Below are 19,292 nucleotides of genomic sequence, written 5' to 3' on the forward strand. Positions count from 1 at the left end.
ATTGAATATGTGAAGGATTAGATTGATAAATTTGAGATTATTTAAGGACTAATCGATTAAAAAGATGAAATCACCGTCACTTTGAAAAATTAATATTTCACTTTTTTTCAATTTAAAAAACCGCCATTTCAAGTTCAAAAATAGAAATGGTTAGTTTTATAAATTTAGCATCTTTTCATTCTTTTAATCAATTAATTAATCCATTATTTAATCCCGTGATGAAATAAGCAACTGAAATCTGATTTTATTTTCAAAATATATCGTACAAATTATATTTGATTGATCTACAGTCTTTCACCGTCCAAGAAGATTCGAGACTGACGGCCAACTATCACAGCCTTTCCAACAGCATTGGTGAAGAAAGAAGCAAGTCTGATAGCGCAAGAGTAAGTGCAATAATGGAGTCCTATACTCCTCTTTCATCCAACTTTTTTTCCCTCTTTTCACTGGAATTTTCAACTTTTTCTTTGGATCCGAATCACCTCGGTGTCACTCCTAGTCGACTTGGGAGCCAACAATGATTTGGTTGAGTTGCATGATTCCAATCGGAGTTGGCAACAAATTCAAGATTGAATCGCAACTTGTGTTGTGGAATCGTCTTGGCCATGGCTGAATCAGAATGTCTTGGCCGAGTCCCTACTAGACTTGGCCGGTAGTTGGAACATTGATTGTTTCGCGGGCCTTTTTTCTAGTTGAAATTCAGAAACCAAACCCAAAACCCCGTATTTCTGCGGATCTCTGTAGGGCTGTTTATCTTTGCAGGAGAGACTTGAAGAATTAAAAAATAGAAATGTCAGAGGCAAGTGTTGGGTCTCAACTGGATGGGGACAGATCGAATTTCTCACGCACTTTCAAGTATCTAATGGGTTGGTTGTTATTATTGTCGTTGTTGTTATTATTATTATTATTATTTTCCTGCATTGTTTGCATTGCTACAACAAAAGATTGATGCTGTATATTTTATTTTTTATTTTCTTAAACTTTCCCAGCTGCGCAGTTGTTTTCACGGATAATAACATATGCATTCAATACATGGGTCCTGAGGCAACTCACTAAAGAGGAGTTTGCAGTAAGAATTTCCCATTGTATCTTTGTTATTTTGCATCTCTCTCTCTCTCTCTCTCTTCCCTATTAATGATGAATTTTGATTTCTGGATGTTGCAATTTTCCCTCACAAAAGGAGTGAATTTCTTGTTGGATTTTTGTCTGAACAAATCATTGGCCATATTTGAAATTTTCAATTCTTCTGAATTGAGTGTGATTTCTTTTTGATCATCAAATGCTTGAAACTGGAAATTGTATTGGGAATTACATTAATTCTCAAAAGATTCCCTGGGTATCCTTGGTATGGAGGATGTTTAGCGGACTATTTCTGAGATTCTGGATTATCATCTTGGAGGATAAGGCTCCTGCTACCTTTTAGGACTGAAGAATCAATTGGACTTCTATTTCGTCAAATATTTGTTGACAACAGATATCAGTCTTTGCCATAATTCTAATGCTATTGAGTAATGAAGGAAGAGATGATCTATAATCTCACCATTGCCCAAGCTATTTGTTTGTCATAAGCCATGCAAAGGCCATGCAAAAACCCTAAACCTTTAAATCTGGAAAGACTTTGTGCAATAACTTTCCCTGGACAATGATGTGACCATTTGACCAAGTGTTAGCATCCTAACCATTAGAGTGCAGCCCATAAATGATTCTTGCTAGGAAATCTTGTTAGTCACATGCCCAAAAGGCCTTTATTCCTGAAGGCAACCTATCAAATCCCCAAACTCCTTCACTTTCTGGTTTGCTCATTTGATTCCTATTTATCAAGTGGTCTTTCTAACCCTCCCCATGACCTCACCACTAGAAATTCCTTTGGATTCTCTAAATATGCTCCTCTAACTTGACTTTGTTCTACAACATTGATAAAAAGTAAGTAGAAATGTGGGCCAAACAAGGCTAAAACATGGTAAGCCTCCATTGGGGATAAATAAGCTCTTTTCTACCCATCATATATTTTGGAAACTTTTGCCAAAACTAGGTTAAAAAATTATGGGGTCATGGGAATTCCATCGAAGGGGAGTCCTATGTAGCATAGAGGCTGCTTAGAGGTCAAACAACCTGATGTGGTAGCAAACAAGTCAAGGTTACTAGGACTAACATTAATCTCTAAGGATAGTTGTTCTTGTTAAGATTAACCTTAAACCTATTCACCCATCATGAGAAGAGTGAGCTGGATGTTTGAAATATCCTTTACCTTGGCTCTAGAGAAGAAAATAGTACCATTAGTAAATTGGAAATGGGTCTGCCTTAAACCCCCTTATTATTTTTTCTATCCTCTACTCTGTCTCTTATATTAACCATTTTACTTGGGAAACAAAACTGCACGGGGGGGGGGGGGGGGGGGGGGGGGGGGGTGGGGGTGGCTGGGTATTAGTGTTAGCCTGATATATATGCTAGGCTCATCACCAAATAACTTAAAACTTTTGGGTTAATTGGGTGGCTGAATGAGAGGGATCCAGTCTTCAAGGATGATTGATGGAGATAGAGTTAATTCTCCTAAATTTAGAGATTGATTACCTTTGAGAATGATTCGTGGAGATAAAATATACTCTTGTGAATTTGGAGATTGACCTATTGCCTCATTCTTTGACTACCTAAATGAAATGGTACTCAAGACAAAGAATCCATTAAGCTTCAAACTGAAAAGAGGTGTGTTAGAGAATCAAGCTCTTGCATATTGAAGGAGTAAAGTGATTGGATCTTTTCCTTGGCATCTACCTGAGGCTGATATTGTCTTGTGGGCAGTAAAGGAGTATGGATTTCAATTCAGAGTTTAGTCATCTAGATTTGTGGTCATGCTGCCCTCCATTAGCACACATGGAGATTAACTCTAGGAGATCTTAGGTAGATGTGCTGATCACCATTTCAGCAGCTCTAGGACAATTTTGAAAGGTCCAGATGTGCTTTGGCACAGGGGTGTCCTGGTGCAATGATGCTTGTTTGTCGAATAGAAGCCATTCCCACCTTTCATGACCTTTGCTTTGTAAAGTTAACAACTTAATTGCTTGTGTTTCTGCAAAGCTTTAACTGGTCTCATGTTAATAAATTTTCTTTTACAAATTGTTATTGTACTTTTCTTTTATTTTGAATTCTTTTTTTGCTTTTTGAGCTTTTGTGCTTCAATTGATAGTAACATTTATTTCCTGTTCAAATGCAGAATGTAATGGATTTTGATCTTATCACCATCTTTGCCTTGGTTATTATTAGGGAGGGATTTCAACGTGCTTGCATTCGGGATAATATTAGTTGGTACTTCCTCTTGCTAATCTTAATGGTATATATGTTCCTATTATTTGTTATGATTTTTCTGAAAGCATTTACTCTAGATTTTATAGCATTTTCATACTATTTTCCCTAGTTGAAAATCAAAGTGTTGACGTGGATTAAAGAATAAGACTTATGATTGCCCTTCTATAATTTGTTTCTTTGATTTGTTATAAGCTATGGAGTTAATCAACAATAGTAAGTAATAGCGTAATTTGTTCCAATGTATGGTAAGCTACTTGGCGCCAACCATCAGTTTGATTACATTGCAATATTGCATTCAGTTCAAGCTAGGCGATGATAAAATATTAATTCATATCCGACCTATAATTTTGATTTTCTTTTGTATGAATTTTATTCTCTGTTTTCTGATTCAGAATATACTGCATCTAGATTTTAGTTGTTTGTTTTATTTTTTTATTTCTTATATTTATTTTTTGTGCATGCATATAACATAGATGACATTATTTTGTTGCAGTTCTTGTTTATCAGAGGGTGAACGAGCAGCAAAACTATTGAAAATAACATGGGTGATTTTCCCATTTGGAGTAGTTGCGACAATTGCAGCATGCCTTGTGATCTTTTGTTCCCAAGCTTTGAGTTATTCTGATCCTTGTGCAAAAGCTATTTTGATATATGGTAATCTTTGTTCTAGTTCCAATTTTTTACACGCTGTTATTAAGCTACGTGCTTTTTCTGTGTTTGAAGGTTGTCTGCTTGTAATTGTATTACCCGTGGCAAGTGGATGTAGTCTCTACAGAGTTTATTTGAAACATGGAAAGAGGCTAAGTAGCCTACCATATAACAAATATTGTGGGCAACTCTTTTTGAGTAAGGATCAATTGTACTTAATAGTAATAGTTACTATTATTGTTGGTATTATTGTCGTTGATGATGTAAATATATTCAGTAAGAGAGTTGGTGAATAGAAAGCAGACAAAAGAGGGAGGGTGCATATGGGCCTTCCATGCTTCTCTAAATGATGCATAAAACCCACCTTGAGACTATGTTTGGTATGTGGGAATGGGGAATGAAAATGAATATTTTGTTTCTATTTTGTTTCCATTCCTATTTCTCCTTGAATAGGAATGAATTTAGTGATTTCAATTCTTGTATTTGGATGCACTAGGAATACAAGATTAGAATGATTATTTGTTTCCATTTCAACATTTAATAACAATGAGAGTATAAATGAAAAAAATAAATTGATAATAATACCCTTACACTTAGTTTAAAATATTTTTTATTTTTATTTTAAAAGAATTTCTTCTTGGCTAAATAATAAGATTAAAAAAAATAATATTTAATTAATAAACAAAAATTAATCATAAAAAATCTTAAAAGCCTAATGGAATTGTAGGGATAAAATGTTAGTTTTGAGATATTATATATTATTTCCTATACCAAGGGAATCAAAACATAGAGTTGTGGGGAGTGGGGAAAGAATCCGATTCTGGGAAGATCTATAGTGGGATGACCAACCTTTGTGTTAACAATCCCCAAGGCTCTATAGAGTTATCTCAGTGAAAAATCTCATTATCACAGTTGTCCTTGGTAATTGGTATTTGCTCTCTTGGAATTTTAACTTTCGTTCCAATCTCACTGATACAGAAATTGAAATTCTTGAAAGACTCATGCCTTCCCTTAATTTAGTGCACTTGTCTCCGTCTGTTATAGATTCAAAAGCTTGGTCTTTATCCTCCTCAAGTTTATTCACAATAATTTTTTTTTCTTAGTTTTGTCCAATTTCTCAAATCATATCCTGTTCTTTTTGGGCATTTTTTTTTTTTTTTTGGAAATTAAAAGCCCCTTCAAAGGACAAGGCCTTTGCTTGATTAGTAGCACATAGGAAGGTAAACATCAATGATATAATACAATTGAGAAGACCTTACAAATCTCTTAGTCCTTATTGGTGCATTTTATGCAAAGAAAACGGAGAATTGATCGATTATCTTTTTCTACATTGTTCATTAACTTTGGGGTTATGACACAAACTCTTCAGTCTAGCAAGGATGGATTGGGTTCCGCTTAGGAGTATTGGAGATATGATGATTATTATTATTATTTTTTTTAAAGGATTGAGGAATTCAATCAAAGGCAAGACTTGTTGGCAAATTGCTTGCCTCACTTTATCGTGGATTATGTGGCCAGAGAGAAATGTTAGGATTTTTGAGAAAAAATGGAGATTAGGAGAGGTGTTGTGGGATTTATTTCACTTCTACTCCTCTCTATGGGCCTCTTGTATTGTCGCTTTTAGAGGAGTTCCACTTAATGTTATTCAACTCTGTTGGCTTTCGGTTTGTGATTCAAAAGTTTGAGATGGTTGGTGGATGCATTTATGTATAGTTTTTTTTTAAATAGGGGGTGTCTAGTCTTATTTTGATCAAGATTTGTATTTTGAGGGAAGGACCTTTATTATTATTATTTTTTTTGATAGGAGGGAAGGTCCTTTATTATTACCAATATATGTTTTGTTTTTGATAAAAAAAAAAAAAAACAACCTACTCTTGGAGATCATTTGAAATCCCACTTGTGAATGGGATTTCATTCCTATTGGAATCATTTTTTATTCCATTTCCATTGTCATTTAAGTTATCCAAATATAGGAATGAATGATAAAAGGAATGAAACGTCCATTCCCACTCTTCATTCCCTTGTGTCAAAACATGGCCTAAGGGTTTGTTTGTTTGGTCATAATGAAATGGCAAAATGGGATTCCCATTGTTTTGGTGTTCATTCTTATGTGTAAGAACAAACTTTTCAGCACCATTACTTTCTATATATGTGATTTCCATTCCTCTGCACCCCTTAGGTATTCTCATTCCTCTTCCAAGTAGGGAAAAACACAAATGAAGTGGTAAACTACCCAAAAAAGTATGGATTAAAAAAAAAAAAAAAAAAAACTCGTTCTTATAATATTTCTTGTTTCATTTTATTTTGTTTGGTGCCAAAATGAGGATTTTCTGTTTAGTTTCCAGAAGCTTTTATTGTTTAAATTTTATATTTTTGTACTTTTTTGGTGAATGAGAAAGTTCATTATTTTTATTAATTATTAAGACACTAGTGGAAAAGAAAGATATTTTTTTTCTCTCAATGTCATGTTTTATGTAGATTTTTGGGTGATAAAAAGTGAGGTTTTTCTGTTTTGTTATAGAGAAAGTGGAGGAAAGGAATAGAAAAGTGATCAATTTTTTATTTTTCTAAATTCATGTTTTGCATTATCGTGGCTGATGAAAAACTGAAAATTTTGGTTTTTGAGAAAGTGAAGAAAAGGATGAGAATCGATTTTTTTCCCCAATATTTTTGTGTTATTTTTGTTTATAAGAAAGTGAATATTATTTTGGTTGATAATAGAGTGGGAACATTTTGTTTGATTGTGGGAAAACTGAAGTAAATGTTGAAAAGGGTACCATTGGAAATATATTTCTTTCATGATTGAATATCTACTGCTCCCAAATCTGAAATGAAATGAAAAGTCATTCCTATCTTTTGAAAGCCATTCTGGTCACCAGAAAGGGCCTAAACTAGTAATTTGTTGATACTCCTTTAACCAATATGTAAAGCCATTTGTAATTTGTTATTCCTTTAACCAATATGTATTAGAACTCAAAGCCATTTGTAAAGCCTTTTAACTTGTCTCTTCTTCTGTTTGTTCTTCTTTTTCTTCTTCCTTTTTTTTTAAGGACGGAAAACTTCTATTAGGACCAAACTACTCGTCATATTGTGCCTATAACTGATCCACCTTGAAAGTTCATGATACTGTGTTTTTTGAGAATAAAACCATAGATAGCACGCATAAAACATCATCTAAAGAACTGTGCCATTCAGATCTCATTCTGATTTAAGTGCCAATGGGTTAGTCTTCTATTTCACTTTAAAGGTTTATTATTGAAGTCCATTCTTTCTATGTTGCAGGTTGTGCATGTCTTTTGGAGCTACTAGCCGAACCCCTGCATATTTTTTTCAAGAACTTGCATTTCCTTAAGCTGCGGTTAATTGTCGAAACTGCAGCAACATTTTTTCGTTGTCTAACTACCTATATTTTGATTGTCAAGCAAACTGGCATGGTAAAAGAATTCTCATTGAACTATGTGTCATCAAACTTTATGGCTCTCATTGTTACATACTTGAACCTTAGGACTGGAATTATTGCAAAGCTGGTTTTACAATTTATAAATCTTCAATGACTTCTTGATTTTGTGTTGAAATAGGGTGAGTTTCCTTTTTCCCTCTAGATATAGGCCTAAATGCACCTTGGAATAGGATAAATTTCCAACGCAAATGAATTAGTAAGTTATGGGGGAAAATCAATTCAGATAGTTTACTAAATCAAACTGTTTTTTCATACACTTTTAGAAACAGGGACCGGTAGATGGTGGGTCCCAATCATTCTCTTTTTTCTTTTTCCTTTTTTTTTTTTTTTCATTCTTTCTTTTTAAGAGATTTTTTCAATGTTTGGATTGCATGATTTTCGCAATAAATTTTGTCATAGCATAGTTTTACTGGTAATTGGACTTTTTTTTTTTTGTATTTTTTTTTTCATTTGACATGGCAATCATTATCTGTAATATTGAAAATCAGATGGTTATTATTGAAACTGAAACTGATTTTGGTACACATAATTTACTAACTAGGAGTTATCAGATGTGTCCCATAATTTATTTTGTTCTCTGCTTCTCTATCTTATTGTCTGAGTTAAACTTTTGAACTCAACTTTAGGGGCTTGGCACTCCTGTTTGGTTTTTGATGATATATAGGGCTTTGTAAAAATTCTCTTTGTCTGAGGTGATGAACTAAATGACTAAAATACTTAGTTGCTGAGTATCAATAATCCACTGATTGCTTGCAGGAGAAAGGGATCGTTTTAGCCATTTCACAAGTTGCTTATGGAGCTTGCTTGTTCTTCGGTTATTTGGGCTATTTCTTTTATTGCCAATTTAAAAATTCTGGTCTTTTCCCCTTAAGGTATAATTTCTTTGCTGTTGTGCATCATTTTCTATTGATCCATGAATATGATCTGATTGTTAGACACTGAAAGAGGAGAAGGATATCCGCTATTTTATTTTCTTTTTTCCATGTATTTCTATGTTCTGCTCTTTTCTCTTTTCTGTGATAGATTTTATCATGATCATGTATGTCCTTCAATTAATAGACCTTAAAAAAGGAATGAAAATGTTTTAGTTGATATGGAGTTATTAAACTGTGGTTGAAGGGCTAAATTCTCATGTGTGTATATAATACTTCAGATGTTGGACACAACCATATATACATGTCTGAGACCACTACTTTGTTTTCTTCCCTCCCTTGATAAAGGAATTAAGTTAGATAGTGACAAAAAGTGTGCAATCCATGTACTTGGGAAATGTTTTGTGAACACTCTCAGAATGAGATTATGCATAAAAACAAAGGAAAATACCACTCTTTATTCTGAAGTAAAACCTATACCACTAATGGGATCCACATGGAAGCACCTCATGTTGAAAAAACCACCTGTTTCTAAAGACTACAGAGAGTGCATGATGGGGGAAAGCCTTTTAAAGTTTATTCAAGGAAGAAAGGGAAGACCTAAGTAAACTTTAAGTAGGATTAATATAATTAGAATTTGAGTCATGATAGGTTATTAGAGTCCTAGTAGAATAGGTTATTAGAGTCCTAGTAGAATAGGTTATTAGAGTCCTAGTAGAATTGGTTATTAGAGTCCTAGTAGACTTTGGATTTCTTAGAGAAGCCTATAAATAGGCTAATCAATGTAAATCAAAGGAATGAACTTTTTTGAATAATATTATACGTTCTTTCATTGCAAGGTTGCAACCCTCAATGGTGAGACTCCATTGATTTTCTTCTAGGTGAGACTCCTAGAAGGCCTTAGTGAGACTCTAAGGTTTTCCATCTTTTCTTCATTGTTTCTTCTTTCTCTCTATTTCTTATCTTATAATTTTCTCTACCATAAAGTTTATTCCTTGTTCCTCTCCTTACACCCTAAAAATAAAACCCTAGCCCACCTACCCTTGAGTGTAGGCAACCATCCTAGGGTTGTCCTACATCAATTTTGGTATCAGAGCCAAAATTCTTGGCTTGAAGGCATATGCAATTAAGGAGCGGAGCAACTTATGCAAGCATGAGTTCCAAAAAAACTTCTAGCAATCAAGATGCCGATACAATACGCTTGGAGGAAATTTCAGCCACACAACAATCCCATCAAGATGCTATAATACAACTAAATAGCAAACTTGATGAGATCATGAAGTTATTAGAAAAGAGCCAAGAAAAACGACCAATTGAAGAGGAGATCACAAGTCATCAATTTAGACAATCGCCAAATCGATCACGCGAAGAACAAGACAATTTTATGATGGGGAATCAAAGAAGGGCCAAACTTTTTGAGCTAGATGATGATGTGACAAAAAAGGTACGTCTTGAAGTTGCTGAATTTTATGGAAAACTAAATCCAACAGCTTTTCTTGATTGGATTATGTCAATGGAAGATTACTTTGATTGGTATGCAATGCCCGAAAATAGAAAAGTTCGTTTTGTGAAGGCAAAGTTGAAAGGAGCAGCACGTCTATGGTGGCATAATATCGAGAATCAAGCTCATAGAACTGGCCAACCGCCTATTGACACATGGGACGAGATGAAGTTGAAGATGAAGGAGCACTTTCTCCCAACTGATTATGAACAACTTATGTATACAAAATTGTTTTCCCTTAAACAAGGTACCAAGTCCGTTGAAGAATATACAGAAGAATTCCATGAATTGAGCATTCGAAATCAAGTGCGGGAAAGTGATGCTCAACTTGCAGCCCGCTACAAAGCTGGACTTCGAATGGAGATTCAACTTGAGATGATAGCTGCACACACTTATACCGTAGATGACGTTTATCAACTAGCCCTCAAAATAGAAGAAGGCCTCAAATTCCGGGTTTTCAGGCGTCCAAGTTCACAAATTGGGAGCACTTTCTCCAACAGGACAACAAGCAAACCTTTAAGCACATCAAACTTCAGAACTTCTATTCATGTGAATGGTGGGGACAACACTCAACCAACTTCGAATGTGGCTCATCAGAATGGTAATAAGGGTAAAAATTCAATGAGCAATGGAGATAGAAAAGTAGACGCGACTCCTTTATGCTTTAAGTGTGGTGGGCATGGTCATTATGTTGTTGTATGCCCAACCAAAGGTTTACACTTTTGTGTTGAAGAACTAGAATCTGAATTGGAAAGTTACCTAAAGAAAGAAGAGACCTACAATGAAGATGAAGTTAGTGAAGAATGTGACTACTATGATGGTATGACGGAAGGACATAGTCTTGTAGTACGACCTTTATTAACCATTCCAAAAGTAAAAGGAGAAGAAGATTGGCGACGTATTAGCATTTTCCAAACACGTATTTCTTGCCATGGGAGATTATGCACCATGATCATTGATGGAGGTAGCAGTTTGAACATAGCTTCACAAGAACTTGTTGAGAAGCTAAACCTTAAAACAGAGAGACATCCAAATCCATTCAGAGTAGCATGGGTTAATGACACCTCTATCCCGGTAAGTTTTCGTTGTTTAGTAACATTCCTTTTTGGTAAGGATTTTGAAGAGTCTGTATGGTGTGAGGTCTTACCCATTAAAGTAAGTCATATTTTACTTGGAAGACCTTGGCTCTTTGATAGAAAAGTTCAACATGACGGCTATGAAAATACATATGCTCTCATACACAACGGACGTAAGAAGATCCTTCGTCCAATGAAAGAAGTCCCTCCAATTAAGAAGTCGAATGAGAATGCACAACCAAAAAAGGTACTTACTATGTGTCAATTTGAAAATGAGAGCAAGGAAACTGAAGTTATTTTTGCTTTAATGGCTCGGAAAGTGGAAGAATTTAAAGAACAAGATAAGGAATATCCAGCAAACGCACGTAAAATCCTTGATGACTTTTCTGACTTGTGGCCTGTAGAGTTACCTAATGAACTCCCTCCTATGCGTGACATACAACATGCCATTGATTTGATTCCCGGTGCATCATTACCAAATTTACCAGCCTACAGAATGAATCCAACAGAGCATGCTGAATTGAAAAGGCAAGTTGATGAATTACTTACTAAAGGCTTTATTCGTGAAAGCCTAAGTCCTTGTGGAGTTCCTGCCCTACTAACACCAAAGAAGGATGGATCATGGCGGATGTGTGTGGATAGTCGTGCAATCAACAAAATCACAATCAAGTATCGATTTCCAATTCCAAGACTTGATGACATGCTAGATATGATGGTTGGATCAATAGTCTTCTCAAAGATTGATCTAAGAAGTGGATATCATCAAATACGTATTAGACCAGGGGATGAATGGAAGACATCTTTCAAAACTAAGGATGGATTGTATGAGTGGTTAGTCATGCCGTTTGGACTAACCAATGCTCCAAGTACTTTCATGCGGATTATGACGCAGGTATTAAAACCTTTTATTGGACGGTTTGTTGTTGTCTATTTTGATGATATTCTTATCTATAGTCGATCTTGTAAAGATCATGAGGAACACTTGAAGCAAGTAATGCGCACTCTTAGGGCTGAAAAGTTTTACATTAATTTGAAAAATGTACTTTCATGAGCCCTAGTGTTGTATTTCTTGGCTTTGTTGTGTCTTCTAAGGGTGTTGAAACAGATCCGGAGAAGATCAAAGCTATTGTTGATTGGCCAGTACCAACAAATATCCATGAGGTGCGAAGCTTCCATGGAATGGCTACATTCTATCGACGATTTATTCGAAATTTCAGCTCCATTATGGCCCCAATTACTGAATGCATGAAACCTGGTTTATTTATTTGGACCAAGGCGGCCAACAAGGCATTTGAAGAAATCAAATCCAAGATGGTGAACCCTTTCAGCCCACGTCCTGAGATCGAGTATGTTTTTTATGATCAACTTGTGTCTACTCGACAAGGTGGATACCAAAAATTTTTGGTAAAATGGCGAGGCAAACCACACTCTGAGAATACATGGAGTACGACAACGGATTTTCAGAAGATTAACCCCGATTTCTATGAATTGTATCAAGCATCTAACTCGTCGGAGCCGAGTTCTTTCAAGCCGGGGAGAATTGATGGGGGAAAGCCTTTTAAAGTTTATTCAAGGAAGAAAGGGAAGACCTAAGTAAACTTTAAGTAGGATTAATATAATTAGAATTTGAGTCATGATAGGTTATTAGAGTCCTAGTAGAATAGGTTATTAGAGTCCTAGTAGAATTGGTTATTAGAGTCCTAGTAGACTTTGGATTTCTTAGAGAAGCCTATAAATAGGCTAATCAATGTAAATCAAAGGAATGAACTTTTTTGAATAATATTATACGTTCTTTCATTGCAAGGTTGCAACCCTCAATGGTGAGACTCCATTGATTTTCTTCTAGGTGAGACTCCTAGAAGGCCTTAGTGAGACTCTAAGGTTTTCCATCTTTTCTTCATTGTTTCTTCTTTCTCTCTATTTCTTATCTTATAATTTTCTCTACCATAAAGTTTATTCCTTGTTCCTCTCCTTACACCCTAAAAATAAAACCCTAGCCCACCTACCCTTGAGTGTAGGCAACCATCCTAGGGTTGTCCTACATCAGTGCAACATAGCTTCTTTAATCTTAAGATTGGAGAGACCAACCACTCAGAGGTCCTCTGATGCATCTCTTTCTAGTTATGCTAGGATAAACAAAGGGGTTTGTTCTTCACACCTATCTCTTATTTTTCTTAATAGTTTTTCCATGCTAACTATGAAGTGCATCTTTGAAAGAAAGAGGAAGCAGCTAAAAAATCTGAGGTAATATACCATAGCTCCTAAACAATTATGATATTGGATTGACAAATGATTCCTCATGCTTCTTATGTAGAGACAATGGTGTCTACATAAAAACTTTCTCACACAGTTCAACACCCATTCAGCCTTTCAAGGAGTGGTAGACTCGAGTGAAAAATGGACCACCTAATGGATTAATTGGTGCGTCTTCATAGCTAAGTTTTTAGTGCTTGTTAATGGTACCGCTTTCAGGTTCTTTTTTTTGGAGCTCATGGGGGTTGAGACTAGGGGACCTGCTCTTGTCATATATATTCATGTTGGCCCTAGAGGCGTTGAGCCATCTTTTGGTGAGGGCTAGGGAGGGTGGTTATTTGTTGGGCTTCATGGTGAGGGGCAAGGGCAGTGAGGGAGTGGAGGTGTCACACCTTTTGTTTATACATTGGTCTTTTGTAAGGATACTCAATGTTAGATGGTTCATTTATGTTGGCTACTCATGTGGTTTGAAGTAATTTCAAGGCTGAAAATAAACTTGGAAAAGGCTAAAAGGATCCTAATAACGGGGCTAGTTAGTGTGGAAGAGTTATTGATGAAGTTGAGTTGCAGCGTGGGAGAGCTTCCTTCTACCTACCTAGGTTTGCCTTTGGGTGCTTCTTTCAGATAAGTTTTGGTATGGGATGGGGTGGAGAGAGGTTTTACAAAGGATTATCAAAAGATTATTGATGTGGAAGAGGCAATATATCATTATGGGAGGAGACTCATGTTGATTTGAGTTAAACTATCTATTACCTATTTACTACATGTCCTTATTTGTGAATCCTAGAAATGTAAGGTTAAGATTAGAGAAGATTCAAAGAAATTTCCTATGAAGAGGTGGGGCTTTGGAGAACAAGCCACATCTTCTAAGATGGGCAATTGTTTGCATGAATAGGGGTAAAAGGGGAAGAGGGGGGTAGGCATTAGAAGCCTTTCATCTCTTAGTCAGACTCTTCTTAAAAAGTGCAGTTGGAGATTGGCTTCTTAAGGGGAAGTTTTTTGGACACAAGTTATCAGAGGGAAGTATGGGAAGGAGGAAGAGGGATGACGGTCTTGCGAAGTGAGAGATAGGTATGAGGCTGGAGTTTGGATAGTTATCAGGAAATGATGGAACTTTTTTTAATAGTAGGGTCACATTTGAAGTGGCTAATGGATTAAGAGTGAAGTTTTAGAAGGACGCATGGTGTGGGGAGGAGCCTTTGCGTGTGTCCATTCCTTCCTTATATGCTTTAGCTTTGTTCTTGGGTGGTGGATGATAGTCATGCAAAGTGAGAGATAAGTATGAGGTTGGAGTTTGGACAATTATTAGGAAAGGTTGGAACCTTTTTAATAGTAGGGTTGCGTTTGAAGTGGCTAATGGATTGAGAGTGAAGTTTCAAAAGGACACATGGTGTCGGGAGGAGCCTTTGTGTGTGTCCATTCCTTATATGCTTTAGCTTTGTTGAAAGACACTTGGGTGATGGATTTATAAGATGAGACAAGTGCGGAGGTTATTGGAATCTGTGTTTCTCTAGGTACTTAAATGATTAGGAGTTGGGCACTATTGGGACTTTTCTCTCAACATTGCAAAATAAGTCGGTGAGGAGGAAAAATATCAATAGGATGATTTGGAAGGAGTTGAAGAATGGGGTTTCTTTTCGGTGAGATCCCTTTATTATGCTTTAGAGTTGAGGAGTTCAATCCCCTTCCCATCAGGCATCATTTGGAATTTTTGGGTTTCAAATAAAATGACCCTTTTTGCTTGAAAAGCCAGTTGGGAAAAAGTATTGGCATTAGATCAGCTCCAAAGATGAGGGTGGTTGTTGGTGAACATATGTCAGCTGTGCAAAATTGAAGGAGAATCATTTAATTACATTTTTCTTCATCTCATCAAATCAAGGGTTTTATGGTAGTTGTTTTTCCTGTTTGGTGTAGTTTGGGTGCTCCCTTCCATGGTTAAAGATATTCTTCTAAGTTAGCAAGACTCCTCTACAAGGAGAAAATAGAAGGTTTTGGAGCAACTAAACTAAACATTTTTTGGACATTGCAGGAGAGAAATTGAAAAGTGTTTGGAAATGAGGAACAATATGATTATAAGTTGTAATGGTTGTTCCTAAGTAATCTGTTAGCTTAGGTTTGGATGTGCATAAAAGTAGGCTCAATGCCTTTGATTGATTCAGTAGATTGGCTGGGATCTCTTCAAGAGAGAGAGAGAGAGAGAGAGAGAGAGAGAGACAGTTGCTTTTTGTTTCTCTCTTTTGTGGCTTTGCCTCTTTGTACCTGTTTTACATGATCTATGTATTCTAGTGTTCATCTTTCCTTTTCCATATATATACAACTTTTATTGCCTATCAAAGAAAAAAAAAAAAGAAATAAAAAGCCACTCGGTCATCCCCTTTGATCTTCCATCCCCCAGCTCCCCACCAAGCAATTTGTCTACCCATGTGTCGACCACATTTAACTCTCTACCTACACCGAATCACCAACCACTTCACTTATCTTCATCCATGAACTTAGGCTCTTTTGAAGTGAAGCTTCCTTGGTGAAACTATCTATTTGCTTAATTATTTCTGATTTCAGCATCGGCCACCTTTCATCACCTTCAGTTCATCCACAAACAGTTTTGGACTCTTTCCAGCTGTAACAACTAAAAAGTGGTCCAGAACCATGCAAGTAACTTTCCACCCAACTTAATCTGCCTTGAGTTGCTGCTGCTCCTTTCCATGATCTTCCCTGTGACACCACCATTGGCAGTGGAGGTCATGGTGTTAAAAAGTCTTGGAATGTAAAGCAATCTAGCACGTTCTGGTTTCAACACTCTGTTGACTAAGAAGTGCTCAAGTTGAATAGAATATGTGGTTCTAATAATGCAAAAAGATGACTTATGAAGGATGGGGCGTCCTTTGGAACCCTTCTATGCATTTCTAAAATCTCCATTCTACCAGAAGAAAAAAAAAAACCCCAACTCTAATACTTCTCTAATCCTAATCTTCCTTTTCTTTTATGTCTTTTTGATCAGCAGTATTCATGGAGCAAGATCATGACCGTTAAGGATGGTTTTCCCGTTTGTCTTTACCATTAGCAACTGCCATGGAGCAAGACCATGGCTGCTGAGGTTGGGCAGATCATGGAAGGGTGCCATGTGAGTAGCCATGGTTAGATTAATGTTAGGCTTTTTCCTCCTTTTTTTCTATTTCCTTTATGATTTTGGTATTCAAAGGGTAAAAACTGACTTTTCATAACAAAGCTTCTCTATTTCAATTATTTTTACATGCAGGCACATTTGACCAATGAGTGGATATGAACTATTTTGCAAAATAACTTTTATACCTAGCACCCTTTATCATAATTCTTCCTTTCAAATGTGAATGTTTTGGCTATGTGTGCCCCCTCTGAAATGCATGGCTGGAAGTGCATCAGGTTGATGTTGCAAGGGGTCACTGTTATCCTCGACATGGTGCACTAAACATTTGGATTCCTCCATCCAAAATTTGCCTAGTAGTCTATTCTCCACTCCTGCTCATGGAAGTCTATTCATCTCCTTTACCCACACAGGACCTCAGCTTTAGTAGCCTGTAAACTAAAAATTTCACTTCCCAACAGAGGCTTGTGTTTTGCCCAAATAGAGATCACAAATGATCGTACCCAACAAGAAATTGCCCAAAGTGTTGCCAACATCTTCTTTTACAGGCATTCTTGCCTGCCTAAGATTTATTCTCCATGTCGTAGCCTCATCAATGGCCACAAAACTACTACAAAAATATTGACCAACCATAAAAAGATCTCTACACCATCAGTGGATGGGAGAACTGTCGATTTTGATCTCAAAAAAACATGTTCCTACTTTGTGGCAACCAAACAGAGTTCCTCAACCTTCTAATACCTAGTATTTACCCTTTAAATATTGCTGTTCCATCTGAAGAATTCACTTGGAAGTGGTAGTGGAAGGTAAAATGTAAAGAAAGTAAGCTCCTTGTGTGGCAAACTCCTTCACCACCTACCCATATTTTAGGAGGATGATGACTAGGACTTCACAGTCCCAGCATCTGGAGCAGGGTCTAGCAGGTCCACCAAGCAGCTCTTCAACTGCAAGGCTCTATCCAGGCAGGATTCAAGCATGAGACCATGTTTACACTCATTGCCTTGCCCCAGATGTCTTGTAAGCCAAACCCTAATTATTTGAACTCCCTTGTCACCTTGGTGAAGCTTCAAGAGCCTAGGGTGGGGCCTCCCTTCGTAGATGAATCTCCCTCTAACTTTCTTTTTTAGTTTTTGGACCACTTTCCCTTGATATTCAAAGCTTCTGATGTCCAACCATGGGTACCCCATCCTTTAAGAAAATTAAGATGTATCTTTTACCTTTATCGCAAAATGTTTTAAAAGGAGTTAGCACCCTTCATTCTTTCCCAACTCCAATCTGTACAACCAACCCCTTCTATAAGGCTGCAGATAAGAGGTTCCTGATTGTTCCATCTACAATCTTTCAAAAACCTTTACTAACCACCTAACCCCTCTTTGCCCAGATTAATTTATCTGGAGACCTCTAGAAGGCATGGTAATAACAAATCACACATCTTGAAGTAAAAAATGGTGTGTATGAGGTGGCAACCATATATGTTCAACATTTACAGTGTAATATCTTCTCTTGATATTAAACTTATTCACCTTTCTGAGCACTAGATATTTGTCTTTCCAATAATCCCACTGGCCACCAAGTGAGTTCCTTTAGGTAATAGTTTTGGTGAAGTGCTTTCCAGATCCTAGACTTCTCTGACAGTAGTCTAGACACTGTGGTACTTCCTTACTCGACCCACTTCCTCCTGAATGTAAATAGTGTTCCCTAATGGCTGGTTACAATTTTGTAGTTGATTACAAAAATATTGCTTTTATTATCCTCATCACTTTTGTCATTATTATTGTTATCATTATTGAATAATTAAATTATTCAGTAATAGTTTGTTCTTTTTGCATTTTTTGAAGTGAATGTGATCTGATTTCAAAGTTTGGCTCTCCAAAATTTTTTGAATTTTCGATCTTATGTGTGTGTTAGAAGACTTGATAATTGGCAGCTCTAAATCTTTGAAGTGAATGTGATCTGATTTCATAGTTTGGCTCTTCAAAATTTTCCATATTCTGAATTTTTCGATCTTATTCATGTGTTAAAAGACTTTATAATTGGCAGCTTTAGTGGAAATGGTATATGAGCATGGTCAAACTATTCTGTGGTCTCAAAAGTTCATAACTGTCTAATTGGGACCTTTAGGGACTGTCTTCAATTTGTCAAGGTTTTTGATGATTCAAATATAGAAGTGAAATGGAGAGGATAACAAGACTCTCGACCATTATGCTGTTTACATAAATTAAATTTACAATAAGAACCCAATGTCACAAGCACTTATGCTGGGTCCTGTGGATACAATACTCTCAACACTAACTACTTAAGCTTGTAAACTGGTTGGATCTGGATGGAATCAGGGATGATATGATCTGATCTGATCTGCTATACGAACAATTAATCTGGTCCTGTCTGATGACCTGATGGATCGACAAAGTTCAAGTTCAAATTCAAAATGATTATCATTAATTTGATAATGTTTTTGATGATTCAAATATACAAGTGAAATGGAGAGAATAACAGGACTCTTGACCATTATCCTGTTCACATAAATTAAATTTACAATAAGAACCCAATGTCACAAGTACTTATGCTGAGTCCTATGGACACAATACTCTCAACACTAACTACTCAAGCTTGTAAACTGGTCAGATCTGGATGGAATGATGGATGATATGATCTGATCTGCTATTCAAACAACTAATCAGATCCTATGTGATAACCTGATAGATCAACAAAGTACAAGTTCAAATTTGAAATGGTTATCATTAATTGGATATCTGATCTAATAATTTGGTATGTTCCGAGAATATTACAAGCAAATGATGGATATTAATCATGCCATTGTCATTTTATGTATAAATCCAGTACTATAACGCTCACTTTATTTTAGAAAATGGGCCTCTGATACATCCCATTTAGTTTCTTGGTCAATGAATCACCTGCATTCCTTTTATTATTGGATTTGTATATGCAATCTCCCATAATAAATATAAACGTTTGGAACAAATAGGGATAGAAATTCAATTCATAGGCTTGCTGCTTACCCAAACACTTCAAGGTTTGGATTTGCTTTATGTTAGTC

At 36.2% G+C, this 19,292-nt stretch overlaps 1 protein-coding gene across 1 annotated transcript in view; it reads left to right on the top strand.

Annotated features, from left to right (window-relative positions):
* Positions 1 to 290: 290 nt before the first annotated feature.
* Positions 291 to 19,292, top strand: part of LOC100243141 (uncharacterized) — a 30,624-nt gene continuing 11,622 nt past the window's right edge. Inside the window, exons 1-7 of the mRNA XM_059734750.1 lie at positions 291 to 386; positions 763 to 866; positions 990 to 1,069; positions 3,212 to 3,303; positions 3,797 to 3,957; positions 7,234 to 7,385; positions 8,168 to 8,283. Coding sequence (XP_059590733.1) covers positions 791 to 866; positions 990 to 1,069; positions 3,212 to 3,303; positions 3,797 to 3,957; positions 7,234 to 7,385; positions 8,168 to 8,283 — 677 coding nt within the window. The 5' untranslated portion in view covers positions 291 to 386; positions 763 to 790. The remainder of the gene's footprint in view (positions 387 to 762; positions 867 to 989; positions 1,070 to 3,211; positions 3,304 to 3,796; positions 3,958 to 7,233; positions 7,386 to 8,167; positions 8,284 to 19,292) is intronic.

This window comes from Vitis vinifera, chromosome 18 (assembly GCF_030704535.1).
Source record: "Vitis vinifera cultivar Pinot Noir 40024 chromosome 18, ASM3070453v1".
Classification (NCBI taxonomy): Eukaryota; Viridiplantae; Streptophyta; class Magnoliopsida; order Vitales; family Vitaceae; genus Vitis; species Vitis vinifera.